Source organism: Loxodonta africana, chromosome 3 (genome assembly GCF_030014295.1).
Source record: "Loxodonta africana isolate mLoxAfr1 chromosome 3, mLoxAfr1.hap2, whole genome shotgun sequence".
Lineage (NCBI taxonomy): Eukaryota > Metazoa > Chordata > Mammalia > Proboscidea > Elephantidae > Loxodonta > Loxodonta africana.
Window position 1 is genome coordinate 212,698,478 of NC_087344.1, and position 21,160 is coordinate 212,719,637.

The window sequence follows — 21,160 nt, forward strand, 5'->3', positions numbered from 1 at the left end:
TTTCATTTAGCCCTCGCTGCTCTTATAATTCTCTTTTTATCTTTGGTTTTGGCAAGTTTGATTATGTCTTGGTGACTTTAAGATCTACCTTACGTGGAGTTCGATGAGCATCTTGGATAGAAATCTTCTCATCTTTCATGATATCAGGGAAGTTTTCTGCCAACAAATCTTCAACAATTCTCTCTGTATTTTCTGTTACCCCTTCCTGTTCTGGTACTCCAATCACTCGTGGGTTATTTCTCTTGATAGAGTCCCACATGATTCTTAAAGTTTCTTCATTTTTTTTTCTTTTATCTGATTTTTCTTCAAATATATTAGTGCCAAGTGATTTATCTTCAAGTTCTGAAATTGTAGCTTCTACTTGCTCAGTTCTGCTCCTCTGACTTTCTATTGAGTTGTCTACTTCTGTAATTTTGTTAATCCTCTGGATTTCTGATTGCTGCCTATGGATTTTTCCAGCTTATTAAACTTTTCATTATGCTCCTGAATAATGTTTCTAATTTCTTCAATTGCTTTATCTCTGTGGTCCTTGGCTTTTTCTGGGTATTGTCTCATTTCCTTCCTGATGTCTTGAAGGGTTCTGTATATTAAACTTTTGTATTCTGCATCTGGTAATTCCAGGAATGTACTTTCATCTAGAAGATCCCTGGATTCTTTGTTTTGAGAGCCTGTTGAGGTGATCACGGTCTGTTTCTTCATGTCACTTGATATTGACTGTTGTCTCCAAGCCATCTGTAAGTTATTGTATTAGTTTATGCTTGCTTACTGTGTCATAGCTACTTGCTTTGTTTTGTTTTGGTATACCCCTACGGGTTGCTTGAGTGAGCTAGCTTGATTATTTTCACCTTTGGAGCACTGGTGTCCTGTCCCCAGCTGGCTAGAGCTGTTATCAGGTATATCAGTCTAGGAGTCCATTCAGTTTTCTTGTATGAATTCAGCTCAGGTTTCCAGGTAGCTGATCACCAAGTATGTGGTACAGGTTCTGTCCTACAGTCTTAGAGGGGCAGGTGTGATTGGCGTATATACCGGTATCTGATTGCAGCAGGGGCTCATGCTCTGAACAAGGCAGGGGGCTGAGAACCGACCCCCGAGTGTCTCTAAGGAAAGCGCATCCCTGTTCCCTAGAGCATGCAGGTGGGTGGGTTCTGCAGAGGGACCATGGGCACCCAAAGTTTTTGGTTGTAAGGACTGGGAGGTACCAGTTATCTTTGGAACCCTGTCGCAGGTGGCTGGGTGACCTGAGTGGAGCTACCAGTCCTTAGGTCCCTGATGTGGGTAGGTGGGGACCTTGTTTAATAGGCAAAGCAGTGTCAAACATCAAACACCCACCTTTCCACCACACAGCTAAAATAGTTGGAGTTTGCCAACAAGGGCCTATTCTCCCGAAATAGACCCACACGGGTCCAGGCAGAAGGGAAAGGTCCTCAAAGTCCATGGATGGGTTATGTCTGAACAGAAGCTGCTTCTGTCCTGAGCTCCCCCAGTAAATGGAGCTAGCAAATTATCTTTTCCCCCAAATGCAAATTTTTTCCTTCTCCAAGTCCGGGAGGATGGCTCTAGGTGCTCAACAGTGCCTATCTCAGGCCCAGGGAATTCAGCCGCGGAAGCCGGTTTGCGGGGGGCGGGGGCGGGGGGTAGGCTTAAAATATATGCAAGTACTTAGCTTTTGCTAAGAGCACTGCTCTCCTCAGGTTCCGGAGGTGTGAGTGGGATGTGTGGTTGGCTGCTTCTCCCTGAGGAAACTGCGGCCGAATGCTAGTACTGGCCCGCCGCCACCGCCGCCATGGCTGTTGCTGCTCTGGGAATGGTGCCTGAGGGCTCCCCGCAATTCAGGGCCAGTGACTCCTCTCTGCTTCTGAACGGCCTCTTCCTCCCCCGCCTCTCAGTTCGTTTTCTAAGCTTGCCTTTGAAGCTCAGGGCTCCCAGCCTGTCACAAATATACTCGTTTCACTTGTTTTTTCAGGTCTTTGTTGTAAAGAGGGCTTGCCAGAAGCGCCTGTTTGTTCTGCCATCTTGGCTCTGCCTCTAAAAGTTTATTTTGATGAAGGCCATTTTATCAATTTTTTTCTCTTATGCCTTAGTGGTTTTCTTATCCTACTGAAGAAATTTTTGCCTAACCAAGGTCACTGAGATTTTCTCCTGTTTATTTCCACTAGTTTTATAAGTTTAGGTTTTACATTAAGGTCTATGATCCATTTTTGAGTTAATTTTTGTACATGGTGAGAAGGTTTGACTTTTTTTGTGTGTGGATATCTAACTTTTCCAATACCATTTGTTGAAGAGTATCCTTTCTCTATTGAATTACCTTGGCACCTTTGTCCAAAATCAATTGACCTTATATATGTGGGTATATTTCTTGATTATCTATTCTGTTCCACTGGTTTATATGCATATCCTTACATGATTGCCACACAGTCTTGATTACTGTGTATAATGAGTCTTGACATAGGTAATCTGAGGTCTCTGGCTTTTTTCTTTTTCAAAATTGTTTTGGCTATTATAAATCCTTTGATTTTAGATTTTAGAGTCAGTTTATAAATTTCTAATGAAAAATCCTGCTAGGATTCTGATTGTGATTGCATTGAAATTTGTACATCAATCTGGGGGGGTAACTGGCATATTAACAATGACATTTCATACTACATATGCTACTAGGTATGTTAGCATGTTAATCATAGTTGTTTTAAAGTCCATCCGATAGTTCCACCATCACTGTCATCCCTGAATCTGGTTGTTGATTGCTTTACCTCCTGATAATGGGCTGTTTTTTCCTGTGTGTGTATAGTAATACTTTTGTTGTTGAATGGCAGAGATCATGCGTGGAGCAGAAGGAACTGAAGTAGATCGTTTACACGTGAAGATGTGCACACTTCTGTCAGGCCATCAGTTTGTAGGCTGCATCAGTGTAGGCAAGAGTTCATCTGGGTTTGGACTGCATTGTTGCTATCGTCACCTTCAGCACCATAAGCTTCAAATTTCTCCAGTGGTCGACGCTTTTACCTTCTGTTTACAGTGCGCCCACCTGAACGATGGCCACCTCTCTCTCTCTCTCTCTCGTGCTCTTCCTAAGGTGAAACAGTTTGTACATTCCATATCTCCTTGGAGGGGCTTATCACTCTTTGGGATTCAGTTACTTGTTTGCCTCATGACCTTGACTCTCTGATACACTCAAGCAAAGCTGTATTTTGTAGATTATCCAGTTCTTTCTCCTTGTTAAACTGAGAGTGATGTTCTCTTGAGGCTTTCTACACCCTATTGAGAAGCAGAACTCTGACTACCTCTACTAAAGTTGATTTCTGTTATTCTAGCTCAGCATTATTTCCAGCATTGTACTTACTGAAATTTAAAATTACTTTCACTAGCCTGTCTCCTCTATTAGACTTTAACTACATGAAGACGCATGCTATTTCTCTTATTCATTATTGTATTCCCCTATACCTAGTACAGTATCGGACACACAGTTCTCAAAACTAAATGGAATGATACACAGGACAGACGTATTTTCAAAAACAGAAAATTAACCCAAATACAGAAAACACTAAATAATTAAAACATCCAATAAAGTACTGGGGCAGGAAGTAGGATGGGAGGAAAGGAGAAACCAGAGCCCAAAGCTAAACTGGACGATTATATCCTGAGCTCTCTGCTAGATTTTTTTTTTTTTTTTTAATCAGCCTGCAGAATTTGGCTACAATGCTGACCAAGTGGACAAAACATAAAAGCACCAACAAGTATACCAAACCACTCTCCTTTAATTAAGCTCTAAGAATAACTGAAATAAATGAACAAATGAAACATAGATCAGTTATTCCTTATTGTTTATTTTCCTTTTACAAAAAGACACTTGGAACAAATAAATATAAAATGGCATAGGTCTTATTTAGCAATGGGGAAATACAGGTTTCTTGGTATTCTCCATAGTAATAAACTAAGGAAGTTTTCAGAAGTATCCTCATCCTACCCCTCTTACCCTGGGGGTGGAGGCAATTCTTTTAATTCTCTACAATTGTTAACAATGGATTCTGAAAAAAAGTAATCTAAGACTGATTCAGAGACCAAGACATCTAAATCAACAAGTTAAAAAAAATATGTATATATTTTTTATATACTGATTTACTTTCAAAGTAAAACCAAAATATGATATAGCCTAGAAACTCCAGCTGAGTACTTCTAAGTTTTTCATTTCTTATAACTTGCACGAATAGTCTGTTCCATTCAAATCTGCATGGCAAATAAAGTAAAACAAAAAGTTGAGTACAAAATCTACACCAGCTGTACTAAGAGAAAACACTAATTTAAATATACGTATATTTAATACACAGCAGACATGCCACGTATTAAAGCCAACAAAATCTTGATTTTCTATATTTACAGGTGATAAAGCAAAAGGCAGATAAATACCAAAACCATTTATGATCAAATTTAGCTAATAAAAGACACTCTGCCCAGTTGGCTCACAATACATGATGATTATCCCAAAGTGTTTGTTGCATTAAAATTTATCTTCAGGCTAACACCTGAAGAGCTTTGCTAATACTTTCAATTAAATATTCTTATTTAATGATGTATCCATCAAGTGAATATAAGTACAACAGTAATTTCAAACTAGAAAAAAAGTGGTGAGCTTTTCCCCTGCCCTTTAAAAAAAATATTTTTAAAAGTCCATTTTAAGTAATTCTTTACTTGGTACTTTATAACCACTTTCCACTTTATGAAGACCATTTAGAAAGGCATAAGAGGATATAAACTGTTTAAATGGTCATCGTCAAAACAGCCAAATGGATTTTAAACTTATTTTTTTGTACTTTCTGTAGTACCTGGGTCCTGTACTAAATTATTACACTTTACTGGATCCCCTATAATGTTAGAAACATGAATCTTAAAACAGAAAAACTGATTTTTATATTTTAAGATAAGCTTCCTCCTCCATACCTACCCCCTAAATATTCTAAGGAGAAAATTAATCTAATTGCTGTAGGGGCCGCTTTAACATTCGCTAAAAACAATCCCTGGTAAACTCTTCAAATTTTTTAGGACCAGTACCAAATTCGAGGCATCTATTTACTCTGAGGTTTTATGGAAAGTTGAAGTACAAAAATGTCAGTACAAGTAGAACCAAATGTAAGAAAAAGTACCCAAAGATGGGAAAAAGACAGCTGTGACACCCTGTCAGCAGTAAGCCATGGTTATGTGTTTCCACGGACATACTAGCCAAAAGACCTGGGGTTTTTTTTGGTTCTATGCCTAAAACTTTTTTCAAACTTGAAAAGCCAACTTAAATTTAGGGGGAAAATATATTTTTAAAAAGTTATGGGGGAAGATCATTAAGATCTGTGAATAACTTCCTACATGGCAAGTTACAATTCTCCACAGAGCAAGCAAACAATGAAAGGCCCAAGGTGAGGAGCTACTACATCAACAAGCACAACCAGGAGTCCTACGGAGTCACAACATGCTGTGACTTGGGGATTTAAATTAATCTCCTTATGAAAGAAGACAGTGTTTCATGATGTAAGCAGATTACGCCCACTGCTCACTGAGACATATACACAGCACTACTAATGAGGTCCCACTTTATGACAACTTAGAAATCTCAATTTAACTCCAGAAAATATAAATCTGGAATCCGAACTTGAAGACAGTACAAACATCAGTTGAGTGGAACCTGCCTGCAACAATCTTTTATTTTTCTTTCAAGGCTACAGAAAATCTGCACATAAACAAGGCAATTAATTTTCATAGTAAAAATCCCCTACAAACAGCCAAGATCTCCAGTCAGATTCCATGGTGAGTATATGGTGCACCACATTCTATTCCACAGGTTTATTTTCTTTTGAGTCTCCAGGGTTAAGATCAATTCCTTCTGGAAATATCAGCTTCTCACAAACCACCTCCTTTATCGGCAAATACTGTGATATTTCATTAGGTTCCGTGAAGAGGGAAGGTGAAACATGCTAGGAAATACATAAATCATATTAGTATCTTATATTCAGTGATCACATTGGCACATTTTGGAAACGTTTTGGTTCAAGCATTCATAAAGCATGACAGTTTTAAAATAAACCCCAAAACCAAACCCAATGCTGTCGAGTCATTCCAACTCATAGTGACCCTATGGGACAGAGCAGAACTGCCCTACAGAGCTTCTAAGGAGCAGGTGGTGGATTTGAACTGCCAACCTCTTGGTTAGCAGCCGGGGTCTTAAGGAGCAGCATTTAGTGCTCCTAGTAACAATAGGTATCTCCTGTTACTGAATCATTCAGGTTCCTCAAAGAACACCCGGAACCATTGCCGTCGAGTCGATCCCGACTCATAGTGACCCTACAGGACAGAGTAGAACTGTCCCATATGGTTTTCGAGGAGCGCCTGGTGGATTCAAACTGCCGATCTTTTGGTTAGCAGCCGTAGCTCTTAACCACTATGCTACCAGGGTTTCCTCAAAGAACACAGGGTTATGTAATTTCTAATACTCCCATAAATGTCGTAAGAACTTAATACAGGTATCCCCCCCTTTCAGAAAGTTCCCTTTACTCCACTTCACTGTTAAGAAAGACCTACATTAGGGCCCGTTTTTGCTAACCTGAAGAAATCTGAAGAGGATTTTCACTTTTGTGAAAAAAAGGTGAAAAGCGGAAATAGGGTTAAGCATTTGTTTTGCAGCAAGCCACGAAGGAGGCAGTGCACACCCTTAGCAGTGAGAATGGCGTTGCCGAGCTCCTTCCCTGGGAACTACACTCAGCATCTCAGCTTCAAGCCGCCATAGCTTTGACTGTGAGCATGAGTGCTTTATTTTGGCTTATTTTGTGCATCCGTTAGCAAGATGCGTCCTAAGGTATCAGAAAGGCCTGTAAGAGAGCTTGTAAGGGTTTTGTGTGCTATTCGGTATGGTTAGTTTTTGGGTCTGGGAACGCTCAAAAACTTTTCCCATATAAATTAATGGTTATTGCTTCTTTGCTTTACGCCATTTTGGCTTACGGAAGTTGCACAAAAACGCTCTACTTTCAGATAGCAAAGGGTGGGGACCTTGTACACCTTAATCCAATTCCCTGTGCTTGCTGCTTTTGTATCTGGAAAGCACTGGCCTTCAGTTAGGGCCCAGTATGCAGTCTACAATAGAATATACATCTTTTTTCTGGATATATACTCTACACCCAGAGAAAAATTTGGATTCGTAAAGAGACGTAAGTATTAAGGGTAAAACAAGAACATCAAGTTTTCAGGGGAAGGAATCTCTTTCTAAGCAGCCTATTATAGAATCCTAAATTCCAAGGGAGCCCTTTACATGTCCCAGGGAAGCAAAAAATATAGCAGAATTATGTCAAAACAAACAAGCCATAATACAGAATCACCACATTTTAGGGAGGAAAAAAAAAAAAAAAAGATCAGGTAGAAAGAAATTATAGAATGGTAAGGTAGTACTGAAAACATCCAACTGGTGTCAGCGGCAGCTCTACCACCAACCAGTTGTGACCTGGGGTAAGTCACATCTCTGGGTCTCAGTTTCTCCCCAGTAAAATGTGGAAACTGGATTGGATGATGACTAGGGTATCTAACAACCCCAGCTGTTCTTCTATTTGAGGTAAGCCCAGCAAAGTTATGCTCTGGTAGGATTTATCCTAAAGAGCTCTATTAAATGAATGAACAGATTTAAGTATATACGTTCGGGGGGTGGGATGGGGTGGGAGAAGAACTCAATACTTAGAACATTATAACCTAACTACTAAAAACTGAAGTATAAATACTGTACCATTAAATTAGCAATTTTGCTCTCTCGTGATGTATATTCTCGTAACATGTAGGTCTTGTCGGCCTATGTTCAAAAAGAAGTCATAACAAGTTTATTTATATTGATTTACAAAATCTATTCTTTTAAACACAACTGTCTACATTATAGCATAGGTTGTAAGAGTAACGTGAAGTCTGGCAAGAATATCTTGTTCTACAGTGTGTGTATATATATATATATATATATTACTTACACTAATACCAGATATCTACGTAGACAGATTTAATAACTTCCACATCAGAGAAACACAAGCAAAAGTTTTATTTTGAAAGCAAACCAGTAACATTACCTTGATAAGTGTAAATGAGACACACAAGAGATTTTAATATTACTTACTTCAAGTTGGGACTACATCTTTTCCCTAAATTATAGTATCATCTCCCTACATAATTGTGAGTACTTTTGTGTTCCAAAAAAACATGTTTTTAAAATTTTTTATTCTCTATTTCCACAAAATTCTTACCAAATTGTTTACTTAAAATCAATTTTTTGTTGTACTTCAATTTTTCCATTTAAGATTTTATTACAATTTGGTTTTTTTAGTGAAACAGTTTTCAACAAAAGCTACAAAATTATACTGCCTTAAAATTTCAGTCATTTGTATAAAAAACAGATGAATGCTCACTATAAAAAAATGAAACAATATAAAGTATAAAAAAGAGTATGAATCATCGACAATCACGGCTCCTTGGAGATAACACTGTTTAATATTTAGAAATCTACGCAAAAACTTATATAAATAGGTTCATACTTGCTTTTCAAAGTTTAACACTGAAACATACATCTTTCCGAATCAATTAAACATAGCTCTCTCCCATCATTTTTAATAGTTACATATTTTTCTACTATATTGATACAAAACAACTTACCACGCCCAACTGAAGGACATTCAGTGCTGTCCTCTCTCTCTTCCTCCTTGGCTCGCTCCCTTCCTTTATTTTTGCTATTATAAACAGCACTGCAGTGAACATCCATGTTCATTAAACTCTAGGTACTTACCTGACTAATATTTGTGGATTACTAATTCCTAAAAGTCAGTACTACTGAATTAAAATGTAAACACTTTTAAAATTTAAATTTCACTCTTTCTGAAGGAAACCAGCCTGTTTTTAGTACTTTGCTATCATTTTTAACAAGGTCCATCCCAGTCATCTCATTATCTCAAGAAAAAGAAACCATCCTAACTTCAGGTTTTGGGAAAACACCAGTCCAATCCATTACTGGGTTCAAATCCCGGTTCTTCCTCCTACTAGCTGTATAACTTGGGCAAGTTCCTTAACCTCTCTGCCTCAGTGGCTTCAGCTATAAAATGAGGATAAAAACAGTATTTACTTCACAGCGTTGTTATAAGTTAATCATTACTGTGATCACTGTGACTAACACTGGTGGTCTCTTCTCTAACTCATCATTCCTGATGATCACAAATCTGAAGTTAGAAATTCATTCACAACAGATAACCAGCTATGAAGCTGCTAGAAGAATTTTCATAACTCAATTTAACCCTTTATTTTTTTCAACACTTACTTTAAAAAACCCTGTAGGTTAACAGTTCCTTCAGAAGCAGTACAATTCTCTATAGCACGCAGAGTTTTCAAACTATAGAACAACTATCAAAATAACTATGCAATAAAAATTTCAGGAGGCCATGTGAGTGGTATTTCTAGTACCAGCACATTATATTAACAATATAAATACAGTAAACAGAGGTAAGAGTTAAGGTACAGTTTTATTAAACACAGATTTAGTACATTCAAGATTTAAAAAAAGCATCAGACCCTCCACTAAGGAGTGTCATTTAGAAAACACTTTCAGCCACAGGAACTTTTAGAAAAGAAGACGTAATGTTTCAATAACCATACACAATCAACAGTGAGTGTGAAACATCCAATTTATAGGTTAGAGGCATCTCCACATGATATAAGACAGTATTTGACTTCACATTTTCAGACTCCCAGTGAAACAGCATGAACAGGCCCAATATCAATTAGCATATTCATGAAATAAGAGCAGATACCTCATGGTAAAGTCTGGTGTCATTCATCCTAATAAGCACCCCATCAATTCTCAAGAAAAACCGCAACAACAGGAAAAAGCTAGAAGGCATTACTCTCTGAAAAAAAGTACATTATTGACATTTTAGTGAAGACTAAATATTTTAGTACTTTGCTAAAATAAAAATTAAGGGTTAAAAAAAAAAAACCTTGAGGGTTGGTTAGCAGTATATAAAAGTCTCTGAATTAAGAGGTTCTTTGTCCCAGCTCCAACTAAGTTTCAAAACCTTGTGCAGGGATTTCCTGGGTGGCATTCAACTACTAGCCGAAAAGTTGGTGGTTTGAACCCGCCCAGAGGCACCTCAGAGGCACCGCACAGCCTTGGACGCCCTATGGGGCAGTTCTACTCTGCACACATGGGGTTGCCAGTTAGTCAGAAACTAACAACAATACTTCTTTGAGGGTTTAAGAAAATCTTGTACAAATTATTTAACATTCTAGTGTCAGTTTCCTACAACAGAAAAATGTTTTTCTACATCAAAAGATATTGAGGTTAGAAAGACTTAAAATATACCCAAGTAACATGAAAATTATAATGCTCATTTTTAAAAAGGCATGAGCAACAAAGGACAAAACAGGTAAGACGGACTTCATCAAAATAAGAACTTTTGTGCATCGTGAAGAGTCAACCTACAGACTGGGAGAAAATATTTGGGAACCATATATCCAATAAGGGTTTAATATCCAGAATATATAAAGAACTCCTACCTCAATTTAAAAATGGCTAAGGACTTAAATAGGTATTTCTTCAGAGAAGATATATGAATGGCCAAGAAGCACATGAAAAGATGCTCAGTGTCATCAGTCATTAAAAAAGTAGATGCAAATCAAACCACAGTGAGATCCCACTTCACTCCTACCAGGATGGCTACTACCACAAAATATGGTAGATAGCAAGTGCTGGAGAGGATGTGGAGAAAACGGAACTCTCATTGCTTGCTCGTGGGAATGTAAAGTGGTGCAGCTGGTATGGAAAACAGTTTGGAGGTTCCTCAAAAAATTAAACATAGAATTATCATATGACTTAGAAATTCCACTCCCACGTATAGACCCAAATGACTTGAAAGGAGAGACTCAAACAGATACCTGTACATCAACGTTCAATGCAGTATTATTTACAATAGCCCAAAGGTGGAAATAACCCAAATGTCCATCAACAGATGAATGAATACACGAAATGTGGTACATACATACAACGGAGTATTATTCAGCCTAAAGAGAAATAAAGTTTTCATACATGCTACACATGGGTGAACCCTGAAAATATTATGCTAAAGTGAATTAAGTCAGACTCAATAGGACAAATACTGTGATTCCACTTATACGAAATATCTAGAACAGGAAATGCATCGAGACAAAATTTTATCAATGGTGACCAGGGGCTGGGGAGTTACAGCTTAAGAGATACTAAGTTTTTTTGGGGGGGTGATAAAAATTTTGGGGGGGAAATGAATAATGGTGATGGTTGCCCAGCATGGTGAATATGATTAATGTCACTAAATTTTAAGACTGGTTGAAACAGCAACTTTTTTGTTGATACATATTTTACCACCAAAAAACAAACAAGAAAACTAAAACTAAAAACAATAATTAGCCAAGATTTTTTTTTAAACAGTAGTACTAATAGAAAATTTCAACACCAGAAATGCCAAAATGAAAGAACAACTGGGTCCTCTGCTGCTACTCAACTTTTATTCACTTTACACAGAGTAACGATTAGAGGCCTTAAATGGTTACGTTCTGATTCAGTGCAACTGATTAGGCACTATTTCCTCTGGTCAAAGACTGGTTTATCAGAACATCATAATATGTCCTTAACAACTTTTATCTATACTGTATCTACGAATTTCTGTGTTCTCCAAGGATAACCACCGAAGAAAGCCAGAGATGGTGGAGATAGTAAGAAGGTGGGTCCTGGTGGTAGGGCTGGGTAAGGTGTGGGCTATTTAGGTCTTTAAAGAGAATATACCTGACCAATTACTACATAAATACTTATTTTCTAACTGTCAAGTTCTTACTATAGCAGGTCTTGGATCTATAGAAATGAAAACAGACAATCCCAGTGTTCAGGAACTTTATCAACCAGTGAGACAGACTTAATAGGTCACAATAAACTGATTGGGAAGCCCCTGACACTGTGCTATTTATAATTTTTGAGAAAGACTGACTTACAACATTTCTTCGAATTTCAATATCAGTAACTAACAATTGCACTGGGCACAATGTAGGCAGCAATATTGTAAAGCAGAACCATCATTTCAGCATAGCACAGGGGAAAATCTAGGAATTAGGAGATCTGAGTTCTAGTCCCAATTCTACCATAGTTCAACTGTGTATCTGAGGGTAGTATTCTTCTACTCCCCACGTCTGTCAGTTTGTCATACTATGGTGGCTCATGTGTTGCCGTGATGCTGGAAGCTCTGCCACTGGTATTACCAGCAGGGTCACCCATGGTGGAACAGGTTTCAGCCGAGCTTCCAGACTAAGACAGACCAGGAAGAAGGACCTGGCAGTCTACTTCTGAAAACACTGGCCAGGGAAAATCTTATGAATAGCAGCAGAACATTTTCTGATATAGTGCCAGAAGACGAGCCCTCAGCCGGAAGAAGGCACTCAAAATATACCTGGAAAGAGCTGCATCCTCAAAGCAGAGTTGAGATTAATGATGTAAACGTAAATGGGACCTTCATTTGCCGATGTGGCATGACTCAAAATGAGAAGAAACAGCTGCAAACATCCATTAACAATCAGAACCTGGGAGGTACAAAGTATGAATCTAGGAAAATTGAAGTCATCAAAAATGAAATGGACCACATAAAGATTGATATCCTAGGCATTAGTGAGCTCAAATGGACTGGTATTGACCATCATGAATTGGACAATCATAGGGTCTACTACGCCAGCAATGACATCTAGAAGAGGAAAGGTGTCACATTTGTTGTCATAAAGAACATGTAAAGATCTACCCTGAAGTACAATGCTGTCAGGGATAGGATAATATCTGCATGCCTACAAGGAAGACCAATTAATACGACTATTATTCAAATTTACACACCAACCACTAAGGCCAAAGATTAGGAAACTGAAGTTTACCAACTTCTGCAGTCTGAAACTGATCAAACAAGCATTCAAGATGCATTGATAATTACGGGTGATTGGAATGTGTAAGTTGGAAACAAAGAAGAAGGATCAGTAGTTGTAAAGTATGGCCTTGGTGACGGAAACGTCACCAGAGATCACATGACGGAATTTTGCAAGACCAATGACTTATTCATTGCAAATATCTTTTTTCAACAACATAAATGGCGACTATACACATGGACCTCGCCAGGTGCAATACACAGGAATCAAATTGACTATATCTGTGGACAGAGACGATGGAGAAGCTCAGTATCACTAGTCAGAACAAGGCCAGGGACAGACTGTGGAACAGACCATCAACTGCTCATATACAAATTCAAGTTAAAGCTGAAGAAAATTAGAGCAAGTCCAAGAGAGCCAAAATATGACCTTGAGTATATCCCACCTGAATTTGGAGGCCATCTCAAGAATAGATTTGGCACACTGAACACTAATGACCGAAGACCAGATCAGTTGTGCAAGGACATCATATGTGAAGAAAGCAAGAAGTCATTAAAAAGAAAGAAAAGACCAAAATGGATGTCAAGAGAGACTCTGAAACTTGCTCTTGAACATAGAGCAGCTAAAGAGAATGGATGAAATGATGAAGTGAAAGAGCTAAACAGAAGATTTCAAAAGGTAGCTTTATAATGAAACATGCAAAGACCTGGAGTTAGAAAACCAAAAGGGAAGAACATGCTCAGCATTTCCCAAGCTGAAGGAACTGAAGAAAAAATTCAAGCCTCGAGTTGTAATATCAAAGGATTATACGGGGGAAATACTGAATGATGCAGGAAACATCAAAAGAAGATGGAAGAAATACACAGAGTCGCCATACCAAAAAAAATTGGTCAACAATCAATCATTTCAGTAAGTAGCATATGAAGAAGAACCGATGGTACTGAAGGAAGAAGTTCAAGCTGCACTGAAGGCACTGACGAAACACAAAGCTACAGGAATTGATGGAACACCAACTGAGATGGTAAAAAAAACAGACGCAGCGCTGGAGGTGCTCACTTATCTATGTCAAGAAATATGGATGACAGCTTCCTGGCCAACTGACTGGAAGAGATCCATATTTGTTTCTACTTGAAAGAAAGGTGATCCAAACAAATGCAGAAATTATCGAACAATATTATTAATATCATATGCAAGTAAAATTTTGCTAAAGATCATTTAAAAGGGGTTCCAGCAGTACATGGACAGGTAACCACCAGAAGTTCAAGCTGGGTTCAGAAGAGGATGCAGAATGGGGGATATCATTGCTGATGTCAGATGGATCTTGGCTGAAAGCACAGAGAATACCAGAGAGACGTTCACCTGGGTTTTATTGACTATGCAAAGGCATTTGGCTGCATGGATAACAATTATGCAAAGAATGGGAATTTCAGAACACTTAATTGTGCTCATGAGGAACCTGTACACAGACCAAGAGGCAGTCATTCAAACAGAACAAGGGGATACTGCATGGTTTAAGTTAAGAAAGGTGTGCACATCAGGGTTGTATCCTTTCACCATACTTGTTTAACCTGTATGCTGGGCAAATAATCTGAGAAGCTGCACTATATGAAGAAGAATGTGGCATCAGGATAGGAGGAAGACTCATTAACAAGATGAGTCACAGATGATACAACCTTGCCTGCTGAAAATGAAGAGGACTTGAAGCACTTACTGATGAAGATCAAAGACTACAGCCTTCAGGATGGATTGCACCTCAACATAAAGAAAACAAGAATCCTCACAACTGGACCAATAAGCAACATCATGATAAATGGAGAAAAGACTGAAGTTGTCAAGAATTTCTTTTCACTTGGATTGGGTCAAGGAAGCCTTTCTTCTGGAAACCCTGGTGGCATAGTGGTTAAGAGCTACAGCTACTAACCACAAGGTTGGCGGTTCGAATTCACCAGGCGCTCCTTGGAAACCATATGGGGCAGTTCTACTCTGTCCTATAGGGTCATTATGAGTCAGAATCGACTCAATGGCAACGGGTTTGAATCCACAATCAATGCCCATGGAGGCAGTAGTCGAGAAATCAAATGATGTATTGCATTGGCCAAATCTTTTGCAAAACATCTCTTTAAAGTGTTAAAAAGCAAAGATGTTATTTTGGGGACTAAGTTACAGCTGACCAAGCCATGGTATTTTCAACTGCCTCATATGCATGCAAAAGCTGGACAGTGAACAAGGAGGACCTTAGAAGAACTGATGCCTTTCAATTATGGTGCTGGCAAAGAATATTGGATCTACCATAGACTGCCAAAAGAACAAATGTATCTGTCTTGGAAGTAGTATAGCCAGAATGCTCCTTAGAAGCAAGGATGGCACCACTTCATCTCACATGTTATCAGGAGGGACCAGTCCCTGGAGAAGGACTTCATGCTTGGTAAAGTAGAGGGTCAGCGAAAAAGAGGAAGACTGTCAATGAGATGGACTGACACGGTGGCTGCAAGAATGGGCTCAAGCATTACAACGATTGTGAGGGTGGCACAGGATTGGGCAGTGTTTCATTCTGTTATACAATAGGGTCACTATGAGTCGGAACAGACACGATGGCACCTAACAACAACAGTTTTTTATTGTTCAGTACTGCCTCCATGGAATGATTGGAAATTTGTGGGATAATATTTAGTTGTCATAACAACAAGCTGGTATTTAGTTGGTAAGTTCTGTAATGCAAAGGATGACCTTATACGACAAAGCCTCACAAACTTTCCAAACATATACCCTAGTATTAATGCAGATAAAAACCGTATTTATAATTATCTGACCCTAGAGCCTAATTCCATCTTACACATATAGTCATGTACCACATACATGTTTGGGCAACATCTGACCACATATGTGTCCGTGGTCCCACAAGGTTATGAAAGAATTCAGAAATCCCAACTAGAGAGTGAAACGTAGGAAATTTAAGCATGTTGCATATATCGCACTGGACAATCTTGACGACCCTCAAAAACAAAGAAAAAATTCTCCAAAGTGTTAAGGGATGAGCTCCACTGAAGGCTAACAAAAATGCAAGATATGGATAAACTGCTAATGATGTGGACTGGGGACCAAACACAAAAGAAAAATTCCTCTCAACATGTTGATGATCACTACTAATGCATCGAGCTGTTTGAGATGCTTAAAGAAAGAGCAGGACCAGACTATAATACTGAGTTTAGAACTAGCTCTGGGTGGTTCAAGCACTTCAAAGAACATTTTTTACTGCATAATATCAAAGTGAGTGATGACTCTGCGAGTGCTGATAAGAAGGCAGGAGAACAATTTGTTGAAATCTTAGATAAACTAATTGTAGAAGGAGGCTATTTGCCCTAGCAAATTTTTAATAAGGATGAAACCTACTTATTCTGGAAGTGAACGCACAACGTCCAAATAACGTAAAACGTCCCATTTCACGGAACATATTGCGGACATTAAGCAACGCACAACTGGAAATACAAAATTTACTCATTATCCAGTAATGCAACTAACCTTGTAAATCAAGGGAAGATTATATATTTTGTTTTGTTTAGAACTTCATTAAGAGTTATTTAACACAGTGGAAAATTACATCCCCGATGGCAGCGCCACATGTGTCATCTCGGTCACTGCCTGGTACCTAACATCCCTGTCCATCTGTACTTGTATCTGTCACATTCACAGTGGCTTAATGTGCAAATACAAGTATCGCCTACTTCACTGTGTCTCTTGTTAAGTTCTATCAGCCATTTACATATTGAAATACATACCATTTATTCTAAATAATTTCCTTTTGTTTTATAATTAGGACATTATGATAATTTTTTAGAAAGTAGGTAGGTTACATATTCTATGAATTTCATTTCGGGGTAGTAAAAGGGGAGCCTTCAAGTATTTGGTAAAATAAAAAACAGAGCAACGAGTCTGCTAAAACAGAGAATCACAAACTTAGAGCAATTTACTGAACCAGTCAAGGTCTCAAATTACTCATCTATAAAAAAAAGGAGGATGTGGAGAAATAATCTCTCAGGCCCTGTCTCTTTGTAAAATTTGACAATTCTATATTTTTTTTTATATAACTACGTTTCTAACAAAAGCTACCCACGCACAGGTATTACAGGACTCTAGGTACCACGGAGAGGACGGGTATACTCCTGCCCAGCACACTCAGAATCTGGGTAAAGCGTGAAAGCAGAAGGGCAGCAACATTCGTTCCTGACTCAGGTCAGAAAGGAATTAACCATTAGCTGTAAAAGCCATTACAGAACACCACAGCACTGCCAGTATTGGGCAGACAGAAAACTTTCTTTGAAAGTTAAAGACTAACATACTTAGCATGAAACCAATCCTCTTTGAAGACGTTACTAGAGCACAGCCCTGAAAGTGGTAAGCCCTATCAGGAACAGGAAAATGTTAGGGTCACAAAATTCTAACCTAGAAACAAACATTACTAGGAGAAATTAATTTAAAATGCAAAAGGAAAATTAATTTCTGAAATAAGTATCTTCCAATTAGATACAGGTAATGCCACTCACACAAAGTTATCAAAGTTCATGGTAAACTCATGAAACAAATCCAAGACACCCCAAGCCTCACTGTGCATAAAACCCTAAATCTACTCTTTCTCCTTGTGGGATCGCACTACAAGAAAGTCGTGATTTTTTAAAATATCAATTGCCTAGGTTTGGAATTGAAAACATAAGGTGGGAAAGCCGCTTTGAAACAACGAAAGAGTCCAGTAAGTTAACAGGAACCTAAGGGGCTCTATCCAACAATACCAGGAATCTGAAGTAAGACACTTGTTTACATAAGCAGCTTTCATGTTACAACAGCATTTCTTTTCAGAGTACTTTGTAATCATTATGTAATCATAAACAACCATTCTTCTAATTCTAAACCAATTCAATTCTTTTAGGAAAAAATCTTTGGCAGTTTTCCAGCCAAGGTTAAAACACAGTAAAAACACGACACTCCTGTCACCCTCAGAGGGTTCCAAGACCATTTTCAAAGTGAGGTGATGCAAAGGGGCGGGGGGGCACCCACATGTGATAAATAAGAAAAAACTCATTTCTGTACATATTCCCAATCAAACTTTTAGCGATAAAAAAATACAAGGTAGTCCTTAAAAATAAATACTTTTTTTTAGAGGTTTCTTGGAAAGTTTTGCTAACTAAAAGCATTCTGTGGTGGTATAGATTTTATTTGAAACTAACTGGGAAAACATAGATTTTAAGTCAAGAAAAGCTCTAGAAAAAAAGGTGAATGACCTCCTGAAGAGAGCTCTAAGTAGAAAGCGGCTGGCAAGGGCTTTGGAGATGACCGCCATACTTCATTTTCTAATGGTGGCCAGTACTATGACAGGTTGAATTGATTAGCAGCTCTCAGAAACCTCAAGCTCAGGAAACACATCAATGATCACCTTATTCTAACACCAGGCGCCTTCCCAGTCTGGCTCGGGGGGAGACTTACACACCTGAAATGTCCATCAGGCACTACCTCCTCTAAGAAGCCTTTGCTGGCCTCTATCCCTACATGTGTCTTTCCATCTTTCCAGCCAACAAACATATAGCAAGAGTGCCACGTGGAGTCAAATAAAAAATACCCCTTGCCACATAGTGTTAAACAACGAAATCTCTCATCTAGGTAATTCTGAAAAACTGCAGGTTTCGGAAGCACTGTGGCAGAAGCACATTTACCTACATTCTGTTCCTTTCCTCCTGTCATCATGGAAGAAGTATCTTCCTCTTTTCCCGTCTTAGGCTAATCCCTTTACCAAGATCTAGATCCTAGGCATATGAGCAGGGACAGAGGGTCAAACTGATTCCCTTTGTGATCTTGGGCAAGTTACTTAATATCTCCTTACTCTGTAAAATACAGACAAAGATATTCACTACATAGAATGTCGATGAGGATTAAACAAGGTAATGTAGTTAAGTATTTAGCACCAACCAAAAACCAAACCCACTGCTGTTGAGTCAATTCTAGCTCACAGTGACCCTGTAGGACAGAGCAGAACTGCCTCACAGGGTTTCCAAGGCTGTAATCATTACGGAAGCAGACTGCCATGTCTTTCTCCTGCAGAGCGGCTGGTGGCTTCAAATGGTTGAAATTTCGGTTAGCAGCCAAGCACTTTAACCATGGTGCCGCCAGGGCTCCTCAGTATCTAGTACAGTGCCTCACATGTAGTAAAGGCTCAAAGACTTCCTCTTCCTCGCCTGAGACCTGACTGCATTCACCTTCCCCGCTCTCTAGAGTGGCTCCTTCCAGAGAGCGCATAAATGTACTAAAGTCTTCCCCTTATTAAAATAACAAAACCACATGCAGACAGCTCTGCCAACCTCTGGTCCTCTCTTAGCCATGTCTGTTTCTTCTTCTAGCTTTTTCTGAATGGCTGGTCTACACCTACACTTTCTCTCTACCTCCACATCGCTTATTCATCCTCTAACCGTGTAACTTAAACTGCTCTGCCAAAGTCAGTAACAATATCTTAAGTGTAAAACCAAAAAACAATTTTTAGCTTATTTTTTAGTCCAGTGAGAACCATCCCATTCCAAGCTTACAAGCCTTCTTTCTGTACAGCCTGGTACTGACCTTTATGCTCTCCTTCTTATCAACTTCTCCCTGAGCTTCCCAGGTACCACATTCCTAGTTTCCAGCTGACGCTCATATTTACTAAGCCAGTCCTTGCTTGTATAGAAGGGAACTTCATTTGTCCACACCCATTGACTCTAGGCCAGAAACTGTGACATTTATTTTATTTAAAGCACTATCTGGTACATTGTTAGAAAGGACACAATTCTAATAAAATCCTTCTGGGCATTCTTAAGGTAAACTAGGGAATAAGTAAGCACATTTTAAGACGATACTACCCTTCAGTTTGAGACTTTCTGACTCACACATAATGCATTTATGTCCATTCCCTCTCCATCTTCTTCCTCCACAAAAACACATTTGCTCCCCCATACCTATCACCCACTTAACAGACATCATCTATACAGCCACCCACCTGGGTACAAATGCACACTGAGATATGCAAACTCAGAGCGAGCATTCATTAGACTCAATTCAGTAGGTGGGCAGAAAAGTGGAAAGGTAGGTGACTGGATGAGTGGGTGAGTGAATACATCTAAAATGACAAAAGACAAATCAGAGGAGTTATAGGTGAGCCAGGGAGTAAGGCATTAAGAAAACAATTATATAATGCTAGAATAATGTTATGTGGCATATGGTTCAAAGAAAACTGTATCATTAAATGGTTTTACAACCTTGGATAAACTAATCTTTTGGCCCTCATCTATAAAATATGGAGCCTGAGCTAAATAATTTTCTAAAAATCCACTATTGTTCCAAAATTCTGTGATTCTACAGAAAAACTTGACTTTAAAACAAATTTATTGCTGCTTTTGTACCGTCGTCTTCATTTTTTATCATTGTTTAAATCACAACACTGACGATCACTACGCTCCAGGCACATCTAATGCTGGGGCTCCAGCTTTGACAGACCTTACAATAAGTGCTACAATTGAAAGATTTAAAAAAAGTACTTATTGAAAAAAAAAATGGAAAAGGGGTGTTTAACTCTGCTTTGGGAGTCTTGGAAGGTGTCACAGAGCAGGTAACATTTCAGATGGGTCTTAAAGGATGAGACATGAAGTAAAAGGTTTCAGTTGAGGTTTTTATGGAAAACGTTAGAAACCAAATACAAGCGAGTAGTAAACCAATGCAAATAACTGCTAGTGGCCTATTTATTATTGTTTTTAAGCATGTGACACCAACAACATTGCTAATGGAAGTAGTCTGTCCTCTACTGATAGAAAAGAATACAAAAGAAGGGAAGTTATTATACTTGTGCTTTCTGTTTTTTACTTCTACATTAGAAATTGAAGTCGTAGTTTAATGGTACACTGAAATCCTGACTCAAATCCAAACCCACTGCTGTTGAATTGATTCCGACTCACAGCGACCATACAGGACAGAGTAGAGCTGCTCCATAGAGTTTTCACGGCTGTAAATCTTTATGGAAGCAGACTGCCACATCTTTCTCTCACAGGGTGGCCAATGGGTTCGAACTGCCGACCTTTTGGTTAACAGCTGAGCGCTTTAACCACTTCACCACCAGAGTTCACTGAAACCTGACACATTGGTGATTTCTTTAAAATGACATTCACCTTGCTGTCTTCAGATTCTATCAACATCAGTATTTTAAAAAGTGAAAATTAACTTCATTCAAGTTAAA

General features: G+C 38.7%; 1 protein-coding gene across 3 annotated transcripts in view; it reads right to left on the reverse strand.

The window, feature by feature from the left end:
- Positions 1-5,654: 5,654 nt before the first annotated feature.
- Positions 5,655-21,160, reverse strand: part of TIPRL (TOR signaling pathway regulator) — a 31,428-nt gene continuing 15,922 nt past the window's right edge. The window contains exons 5-7 of one of the 3 annotated variants that reach the window (XM_003414889.4): positions 9,801-9,896; positions 7,748-7,810; positions 5,655-5,954 (exon numbers count right to left, since the gene is read on the reverse strand). In XM_003414889.4, the coding sequence (XP_003414937.1) occupies positions 5,811-5,954; positions 7,748-7,810; positions 9,801-9,896 (303 nt within the window). In that variant the 3' untranslated portion in view covers positions 5,655-5,810. Of the gene's footprint in view, positions 5,955-7,747; positions 7,811-9,800; positions 20,051-21,160 lie in introns of those variants that run through there. The other 2 variants (XM_010594982.3, XM_064282973.1) reach the window with 2 other exon arrangements.